At 32.0% G+C, this 10,432-nt stretch overlaps 1 protein-coding gene across 1 annotated transcript; it reads right to left on the bottom strand.

Annotated features, from left to right (window-relative positions):
- Nucleotides 1-850: 850 nt before the first annotated feature.
- LOC140451887 (uncharacterized) lies at nucleotides 851-8,401 on the bottom strand. The gene is made up of 10 exons (XM_072545829.1): nucleotides 7,667-8,401; nucleotides 6,128-6,415; nucleotides 5,930-6,057; nucleotides 5,471-5,725; nucleotides 5,252-5,373; nucleotides 4,790-5,093; nucleotides 4,463-4,735; nucleotides 4,154-4,413; nucleotides 2,693-2,975; nucleotides 851-1,059 (listed from the first exon to the last, which is right to left on the bottom strand). Exons 1-10 carry the CDS (start codon nucleotides 8,097-8,099, stop codon nucleotides 979-981), a joined length of 2,427 nt encoding a protein of 808 aa, XP_072401930.1. The 5' UTR covers nucleotides 8,100-8,401; the 3' UTR covers nucleotides 851-978.
- Between the last annotated feature and the right edge of the window lie 2,031 nt (nucleotides 8,402-10,432).

The raw sequence follows: 10,432 nt of genomic DNA, 5'->3' as shown, positions 1-10,432 counted from the left end.
ATTTATTTTCACCAAATAAATAAAACAGAAGGTATTATTATTATTAAGAGTTAGTTCACCTGTTCAATTGAAAATATAAATTGAAATATTAATAGATAATTTTAATTGATTTAGGTCCAGCCCTTACTCTACGTGACATGAAGAATAAATCTTTACAACTTTATTTTCAACCCATCAATGGCCAAACATTAAAAAAAGCTGTCTTGTCATACACAAGACTGTTTATTTCATTCATTTGCAAAAATAGAAAAGCATCAAGAGCTTCATGGAGAACCAAGTCTTGTGGTAGAGGCGAAAAGCGATATGATTAGGATGTTGCCTGAAGGCAGATGAACAAAAGAGTATAAACGCACGAGAAAAGGGTCTACGAGGTAGACAAAACCTAAGTAGTTAGTTGACGTGGAAAATAATCACCAGAAGAGTATGGTAACGCCCAGTGTTTCAACGATTGTATGATTTTAATTCAGAATATTAAGGGCTTAGATGTAGTGTAGATACTTTGGTTAAACAAGACTAAGTAGTTAAAAAAATAATAACTTTTTTAGTAATTTACACGAGAAAAATCAGTAGTGAATGGCAACAGTAAAAAATAATTGATTTGTTTTATATCTATGGACATCTGTTAAAAATAAAAGCAGGCAAAGAAAGATTTTGCGTTCAAAACTTTCAGCCATTAATGGGTTAACAATATTGAAAATATTTTAAATTAAAACATTTAATTAAATTCAATATATGTATATAACTATAATATTACAAAATCAATTACAACCGAAATATTACAAATATATCGAAGCCATATATACATAACCAAAATCAATGTCAAAAAAACTACTGAACGCTATATGTAAAAATAAAAAACTAAATATAATCGTCTTGATCGATTCAAAACATCTGTCGCCGACTTTTATTGCGGCTAAGACATCAAAAAGGATGCCAAACAATCGAAGTAATTTGGCAGCAGAGCTCAGTCAGTTCCTGCTAGTTAGCAAGTTGGTCTTGGTCATCGTGACTTCCATCGTCACCTGAATTATCTTCCGAATCCGAATGAGTACTGGCAGCCTAAAACAAACGATACATGATTATCATTCCTCGTTTTTATTATTAAAAGCGGGTACATTAATTTCTCTCGTGTCCAACGATAGTTGTAGGAGGAAAAAAAATGAATAATTTAATATTCAAACCGAAAATCGGTTTTGATCAGCTCAGAAAACCTAGAGAATTCAAAGAGTTTTTTCCAAGACCCTACAAAAAAATGACCTCTTATGTACTCTTTGAAATCAATATTAATTAGTCCTCCTCAAGAGTCTGAATGAAGAATTAGCTGCGTAAACCTGCGAACTTTGGATCCTGAGTCAAAACAAATCGAAAAAACTCGCTAATTACTCCAGTTGTAAACGAAAATGCCACTGAATCTCTAAAAACCATATGATAAAGCTGTATTTTGCTGAGAATATCAATTTTGGGACCGCAAAAAAGTTTATCACTCCTACCCCCGTCTTCACCCTAAAACACCCCTCGCAGGGGAGAAAAGGCGGATAAAATCGATCTACCAAGATTCTTTACGTCGTAGAAAAAAATGTGTCAAATACAAAATGTAGCTGAGATAATTTTGAACAGAAATGTTTAGTAACACTTTTTGTGTAAAATGAATCGTTCTTTTTCAGAAACAACGATTGAAGCGACCGGCGATTTTTGAAAGTCAGTTAACTTATACATAAATGAGCGCTTTTTAAAGATAAATTTAAATGTACAGGGTGATTCGCGCAATCTAGCATAGTCCATCATCTTTATTTTTAATGAAACACCCTGTATATTTTTATGTTTTTAGAAGCTACTTAACAACCTCATATTAAAAAGTATATTATGTAGGTTCTATTATGAATAATACATGGTGTAATTTTAAAATTATGTAAATTTTCCTCATGATAATAAATCCATAAAATTTTGAATGGTATTTTTTAAAATTAACTAAATAAAGGCATCAATTTTCTAAACTAAGTAACAATATATTGGGTTTTGTATTTAATTTCTTAAAGAAAATTATACATAGTTTCAAAATTTCACCTTGTATTACTCCTCGTTAAGGAGATTTTAAAAACATAAAAGGCACAGGTGTTCCATTAAAAATAAAGATGATAGACTATGCTAGACTCGTGTGAATCACCTTGTACATTTAAATGTATAGTTAAAAAGCTCATATTTGAATTTAAAAATTGATGTGTCTCTTCACAATTTTCTAAAACAAGGACACAAACAATTTTAATCAAATATATTTAATTTAAAACCAATATTAACTTATGTAGTTGGAGAAACTACCTAATCAAATATATTTTTTAAACAAGTTCAGTTTGAAGTCAGAAATTTTGTTCATATTTTAACAGAATTATATTAACTTTTTTAATGCCTGGTTTTAGTCAGAACAGTGATTAAAAGTTAGTGCTGTTAATATTTTGTTACTTGTTTTAATGCTCATGTAATGTTACTAGCGCAAACAACACTAAACTTACTAAACAGCATCTAGTGGTCTTACCAAATTTATAAATAGGAGTACTAAACTGTGCGGCTTTATAAGATGTATCTGTTGTATATTTATGCCTTGGAGTTCCAACTCTGTATAAATTACATATAAACTATAGTTAAATAACTGGTTTTAAATCTTTTATCTAATTATATGGGTTTTCAATCAACTTACTCCATTTCCTTCTTCATCATCATCTCCCTCGTCGTCGTCATCATCTTCTTCCTCATCGTCGTCTTCCTCTTCAACCTTCCTATTTTTTTGTCTGGTGTTAGAAAAGTGCTCTAATTCCTCTTTGGTCATGCTTTTTAAAAATTTTTCAAAATCCAAGATATATTTTTTTTTCTCCTGGACTAACTCATCTTCGTATTTTTTCTTTTCTTCCGAACTCAACGACTTCCACGCTTTGGACGGTTCTTGTCCTTTATATGACTTGACGAAATACTTGTAGGCAGAACTAGAACAAGAAAGCACTTATAAAATAAACATATATACACTTCTCTCCATAGCTTCACACATAAACATAGGGTGTCAAAGGATACTAATGAACAGCAGGTTTAAGTGATGGTATAGACCAGGGGTCACCAAATGGCGGACCGCGGTCCGTATCCGGACCGTGAGCTTGTTTTTTGCGGACCGCCGATAAATTCAAAATATAGTAATAAAATTATAATCAAATCTAAATATACAAATATCTTTACATTTTTAAAATGCAGAGTACTAATACTATATAAAAATATTCGAAATCTAAACTATGTTCCATAAAATTGTTAAACAGTATAGTTGCAGAAACAAAAAAAAAAAAAAAACAGAAACAGTAGCATTAAATGATTAAATTAAGTTCTACGATACAAATATTTTATATTACACCCCAAATATTTATTAAACAAAGACGGGAAAAAAACAATATAATAGCTTTATAATCATCTTTTTCCTTGAGTTTATTTCATACCCCTCCCTAAACGAGGTGACCTAGTTGCCTGGTTTCAACTACCTAACCAGAATGATCTCCTGAGGGGGGTTTACAACTACTAGAGGGTTTCTGGGTATACCCCCTCCCCAGTTTCACCACTGCCTGGTTTAGTTCTAAGTGTCCGGGCCGCGGAAGTATAGTAGGTTTTTGAAACGGACCCTCAGGGAATATAATTGGTGACCCCTGGTATAGACTAGTTAATAAAGTAACAATGCATTAGTTGACCATACAGTGAATCACTTTCGCAAGGTTCATACGGCTATGTAAAAAAGGATAAATGATCTACCGATAAGGTCATAGAAGAATGATGAATGTTGTTGAACATGGTACATGGAACACTGACTGTGATCAGAATGAAAAGGCGGGTACTGTTACGATATCTATTTTTGTATGCTTTAACTCGCTTTTTCTTCAGAGCGGTGAAATGAGTCAGTTTGTATTCGTCAGTGATAACATTATATATATATATAAAAATAAAAACTTACGGGATCAAGAATAGTTACATATACTTATAACAGATTCAATGGAACATATTTTGAAAAAGAAACATTTTAAAGCCTAAAGAGTTATCATATTGATAATTTTGATAAAATATTTTAATTTGTCTAGTAAGTTTGGTACAAATATAAATACATTATTAAAAACATATTTTTGTAACTTACATGGGCGGTTGTTCAGGCTCCACTAGCTTAGCTGGTGTTTTTTTCTCAGCTTTTTTTTCTGCTGACCTATTATTAACAGTTTTTCTTTTAGCTGGTTTATGTTCAGCCTTCTTTGTTGGCTTCTTTTTAGTTTCTTTTTTCACTTTTTCATCTTCAGATTTCCGTCGCTTGGGTTGCGTTTTTAACAATTCTAGATTTCGTTCTTCTTCGGAAAGAGTCTCCAAATAAGCAGCAAAGTCTTTATTATATTTTTCAATGGTCTAAAAAACAAATATTAAGAAACATTTTTGCTAAAATAAAACATCTTACTTTATTGAAAAGATCTTTATAGTGTTTCTTTTCTTCGTCTGTGCACTCTTTCCATTGATTAGAGACAAAAATCAACCTATCCTTTACTGGGACGTCTTTGATGTCGTCAGAATGAAGCATCATTCTTGCAAAAAAGTTGTACGCTGAAACGGGTGGCTTTGCAGGTTTTCCTGACATTCGTTCTTTTACTAGAAGTTCCTCTTTTGTCAGTTGGGATTTTGGTGCGTTATTCACATATTCAGGATGATTCTTGACATACTGTCGCAGTTCTTCCTACAAAAATACAATATTATTAGGATCAGTTAAATTAATAATAACCCCTCTTACTTCATATTTTGCTGTTTCTGCTTCGGCATATGTAATCCATTCCATTTTTCTGTCATCTGGCATTTCCTTCCATCTTTCCCTAACAATATCTTTATAAGCAATTTTATCTTCTATTTCATTTTTCGCCATTTCATTATTTTGGTAATACTGAAAAGCAGACAGTGTTCGTTTTGGTGCTTTTTCTTTAGCAACTTTAGGTGGTTTCGGAGGAGGCTTTTCTTTTACTGGTTTTGGGGGTTTTGGAGGTTTGGTTTTAGAAGACTTTCTGGTTTTTGTATCTGTCACTAGTTCAGGATATCTTTCACTAAAATTTATAAAGCATGTGAAATACTTCTACTTTTAAATGTACACTACTATGTCAGAAGAATTCCCAGAGGCGGATGCAAGGGGGGGCATTCAATTTTCAATCATCTTTTTTCATTTCATTTTAATATCATTTTATTAAAACAAAGATATACTTACTAAAATTCTTTCATTTTTTGATCATATTCTTCCTTATTTTTCTTTGCAATGTTTTCATATTTTACCATCTTTTCAGAGGGCAATAGCTTAAACTGCTGACTGCACATTTTAGCCAATTCAGTCTATAAAGTTAATAATGTCAATATAAAAGTAATCATTGTTACATAATATAAAATATACAAAATCATACAAATACATCATAATACAAAAAATACTTACTGCATCCAAACCGGGATTCTGAGCTTGCACAGCATCTTTTTTCTTTAAATAATAAATGAAGTATGCAGAAAGTGGTCTTCTTGGCATATCAGGATGCCTTGTGGCTTTTTTTGACTTTTTCTTTGCTTTTGGAGTCTGTATCCACACTTTAGCATCATTAAGTACTTCCTTCAAAATTCTGTATTTTCTAATCTTTTTCAAAACCAAACACCATGTCTTTTTACAATCCTCAATGGAGTAATTCTTAAAAGCAATCTGGAATACATACAATGAATTAAAATTCTAATTCATGTCCATGTATCTCTGGGCAAGCACATTCAAACCTAACAAAGAATTACTTGTGGCCATACCATCTCTAAACCCAAATTGTGTCACTAATTTCATATTCAACATTGCTCTAGACTTGAAATTGAACTGGCATAAGAAAGCTAAAAAGGGAAATTAAAATAAATTACTTACTTTATCCCACTCAAGTTCTTCTGTCCTTCTCAAAAACGGTTTCATATCATTCTCTGGCACAGCAGCTTCCATCCTTTCCACTAATTCTGCCAAATCAACATCGGGCCAAAGAGGGTTCACACTTTTTTCTAAAATGTAAGATTTCTCTTAAAAGGTTTTCATTTTATCAATTTTATACACAGAAAGAAAAACACACACCTTTTGGAATCTCTTTTTTTTCTACACGTCTCTCCAGTTGTTTAAGCAAGTCATTTTCATCCCAATCTGAATCCATACCATCAACATCCTTAATAGATATAGTAACCACATTTTCATTTTTTTCACTGTCAACTTTCTTACCTTCTATATCTACAATATCTACTTCAACTCTTTTTGAGCTGTTATGAACTTCTTCAAGACCTCCTGCATTACTTGATGGATTTGATTTTTTTGAACTTTTATTATTTTTTATACTAGAAGCACCTTCTTGGGCTATCTTGTTGGTCTCTGAAAAATTTAGTTTATTCAGTATTAATTAAAAAGAAACATTTTCAACTGAATAATTTAAAACTATGCTTCCTTTGTTTTAGAGCACAGTTGGAGTTAGACCCCATTTTATTTTAGCCTTCCTGACATATGCACCTAGCGCATTCTGTTAGCGACTGTTGTAAATAACTTCTCTCATTTAGATTCCATTTCTTGTTACTGGCCTTTTACCCTATTTACTTCAAGACTTTATTTATTTTTCAGTGAAAACAAAATTATATGTTAATCTGTGATTTAAATTTGTTTTTTTTTTAAATAATACCTTTTATTCTACAAAAACTAAATTTGTTCAATATGGACTTAATCAAGCAATTAATGTGCCTACAATAATCACAAATGTTAATGCAACATTAATTGACTATGTACTCAATCAAAATTTTCTTAATGCACTTGCACACATTCATTTTACACCAAAAATAATCGATCATTCTCTATCCTCTTTTAAAATAATTTCAAATATATTACATCTTCATTTGTAAAAAAATTAGATTCTATTGATGGTGATAGCATGTATGATCAAATATATGCTAACTGATAATATTTCTCCTCTTAGAAGTTGTTTATACTACAGTTTTAAAAGAAAAACCAGTAGGTATCTAGGATGGGTGAATTTTATTTATATTGTTATGTTAAAAAGTAATTTTAAGTACTATTGTATATCAGGTTTACCTATTTAAATAATAATAAGAGATATATTTAAAATATTAGAAAAAATATGTATGTTATTTGTAATCAATTTCTATTTTTTTAACACAAAATATGTTGACAGTCTGAACTTTCATTCTAATAAATCATTAACATTAGCCCCAAAGCATTGAAGTGCACCTTTCTTCTCAGACCAAACGTCCTGTGATCACATTTAAACACATGGGCTAAATTGGTATGAACAGTCCATAGTAAAAACATTCTTTGCACCAATCTGCTGCACATGGGTCTAAACAATTTTCTGACTGATTTACGTATAAGCTTGAATCACTTTTTTGTATTTGATTGTTGAATACTAAAACCACAGTACAAAAAGATGGACATCAAGAATACTTAATATATAATATATAATGTTTGGTTCACAAGGATATTTGTGGGAGAGTTATTGGTCACAACAGTTCCCAAATATTCTATTTGAATTAAGGCTCATACTCCTTTTTTCGATATAGTAAAATAGTAACATTGTGTGCAAATGTGACATTGGTTAACCAAATGGGACACACTTACCTGTATCAGTTTGAGATTTTATATTTTCCTTTTTCTTCTTTTTGCCTACTTTGGTAGGCTGCACAGAATTAGTTGATAAATCAGTTTCAATATACCTCCCATCTGTTTGGGTTTCATCAGAAAGAATGAGACTTTTGCGTTTGGAAGTTTTGGTTGATGGCACATTGTTTTCAATATTCTCATGAATCACTGATTTTTCACTGTCTTTGGGATTGTATAGTTCATTATTGCTAATTTGATGCTTTTGCTTTTTAATGGGTACTGAATGGATTTGTTCAGTACCTAACTTACGTTTTTTGGATTTCTTCCCTGAATCAGCATTCTGATTTAGTACATCAGCATTTTTCTTTCTAGATTTTTTTATTGGAACATTAGGAGAGTATTCCATAGATCCAATGTTGCCTAGCATATCTTTTATCTTCTTGGAATTCATTTTTAACTGTTCTTTAAAACATACGTTCTTCAGGCGATTTTGTAGAGATATATCATTTTAGCCGACTTCTGAAAGTCAACTACAAACAATTCAAATTTTTGTCCATTCTATGAGAAACCAGAAAACATTAACACACTTTTAAACATCTGTAATTGTTATGATCTGAACAAAATTATATGAACTTTAATTGTGCTTTTTAATACATATTTAGTTTGCATTATTAATACAAAACATTAATACACTCAAAACTCAAACAAAATGGGTCTGCTAATGTCATAAAATGCACCTAACTTCATAATGTTGTTTACAATTATTGTGTATCATCTTGTCATTCCTATGATTTCTGTCCTATGTACCAACATTAGAAAACAATTCGATTTTATATAAACCACATATAAATGTACCAGCGGAGTGATCTCGGATATGAGTTACCGGTAAATTTGTGAAGGATAAGAAGAGTGGGGTTGTCTGAATCTTTACACTCGTTATTTTACTACCGTTTACGGTTCTCATTTTCGAATTCAAATGAATACGAATATGTTTAATATGACACATTGTACCAGCTGTAGCAACTGACAAATATTGTTAGTACATATACTTCACTCAACCATTTGCCTTTGCCTACCAATTTTTTCAGATAGGATGGACGAATCCAGAATCCAGCTGTAGCTGCCAGTTACACAAACTCATAGAAAATGAATATTTTGAAAAGCTACGAGAGATTATGTTGAAACTTGATACCTACCATGCAAATCCATCAATGCATTTTTAATAGATACCTAGATAATAAAGGTTGCTGACTAATCCTTTATCAACCACAACATGTATGTACCTACTCGTAAAAATGTCAAACGAAATGATATTGTTTAAAGGAATAATGAAGAAGTATGAATGGTTAGATAATTTACCTGCTGAAATAGTTACTGAGATGATAGAGAAAAGAAGTATGAATACACCAGTTTTTCGAAGTGGCTACGCCATTCCACTTTCCACTAAATACAAACTAGTAGGAAAATACTGCTTGTATTGTCGACAAATATATTTTGTCAGAACAGCAAGAAATAAGCTCTTGACCAGATTATTCTTAATCCTTTTTTTATTTAGAAAATAACCGCATTAACCACAAAGGTCATTTGCGGGGTAAAGAAAATACAATACAATAGGTGTAAACAGTATAAATTTAAGTACATAATATCTTATTTGCTAAGTAACATTTGTTAAGGTATTGGAAAAGAGGTTTACAGTCGGTTTGAAGATTAAGAATGTCTTAAATATTGTTTGAATATCCAGGTATCTATTGTTTATAAGCGTCAAATTCACTACATTCTGTTAGCACGTTTTATCGTTATTGGTATGTATTACACTTGCTGCATTTTGATGCTTGGGTATGCGTAATGAGATGTTCATGAGTAAGTTTGCAGTGTCCTAACCGACTGTGAGATATGTTTGTTGAATGTGGGTTCCATGGACCATTTTCGTCTTTTATCTCTCTTAGTTTGCTTGTAGATGTCTTCCATTTTTCTTTCTATAAATTGAGGGTCATCAAACAAGCAAGCACTTTAATTAAACCCAGCCTGTGAGACATGTTTACCCCTATGAATTACGTTTGGGTGTAACATTCATTGGAGCGAGGTGTATTAACTCGAGTAAAAACAGGAGTCATTCCACCGCGCTCCAATGCTCCAGACCATCCCTTTCCCCCCTATAGCACTCTGATGCGCGATAGGGGCACAACTATCAGCCAAATGATCTTCATGTGGGAGTCCTGGATAATAGAACTCCAACATGGTTTCCTAACCGAATTCAAAACTCAGGACAGCGCATTGTCGCTATAATCCTGTTATCTTACTGTGGCTTATCCGCGAACTAAAATTGCTTACTTGGGCCTCAAGTCTCCGCTCTGAGCTAGGCTCAGTTCGGCGACTTGGTGCTTAAGGGGTTGAGCCCTACGTGCCCGGGTTTTTGGGGTTTTTGTTAGTTTTTTTTTGTTGGCTTGCGCCGGTTTTTGTTAGTGTTTTTTAATTTTTTTGGTGGCCGAGGCTGTTTTTTGTGTTTTTTTATTTTTTTTTTGTAGGTAACCTGAAACAAAAAGTCATAATTAGTACAATATCTATATTACAACATTGAAAAATATTTGCAAATATGTGACAATATGACAATATAGAGTTTGTCCACTTAAGGCAACTGGGCCCACGTTGTATTTTGCGTTTGTCCACGAGTGTTTTGAGCTACGAACTATCTTCTTTGTGCGTTATTGTTGTTTTTTGTAGTGTTTTCTCTCTGGTGTTTTGTTTTCTCTCTGGTGTGTTTTTTGATTTTCTCTCTAGTATTTA

The sequence above is a fragment of the Diabrotica undecimpunctata genome, chromosome 10 (assembly GCF_040954645.1).
Source record: "Diabrotica undecimpunctata isolate CICGRU chromosome 10, icDiaUnde3, whole genome shotgun sequence".
NCBI classification, from domain to species: Eukaryota; Metazoa; Arthropoda; class Insecta; order Coleoptera; family Chrysomelidae; genus Diabrotica; species Diabrotica undecimpunctata.
The sequence above is the reverse complement of the archived record's forward strand: the minus strand, read 5'-3'. Positions and strand labels throughout refer to the sequence as shown.

Coding starts and splice junctions, on each gene's coding strand:
- LOC140451887 (XM_072545829.1), bottom strand. CDS start 8,099: ATGAATTCCAAGAAGATAAAAGATATGCTAGGCAACATTGGATCTATG. Junction 6,416..7,666: donor AAAATCTCAAACTGATACAG/GTAAGTGTGTCC, acceptor TAAATTTTTCAG/AGACCAACAAGATAGCCCAA. Junction 4,414..4,462: donor ATAAAGATCTTTTCAATAAA/GTAAGATGTTTT, acceptor TTTGTTTTTTAG/ACCATTGAAAAATATAATAA.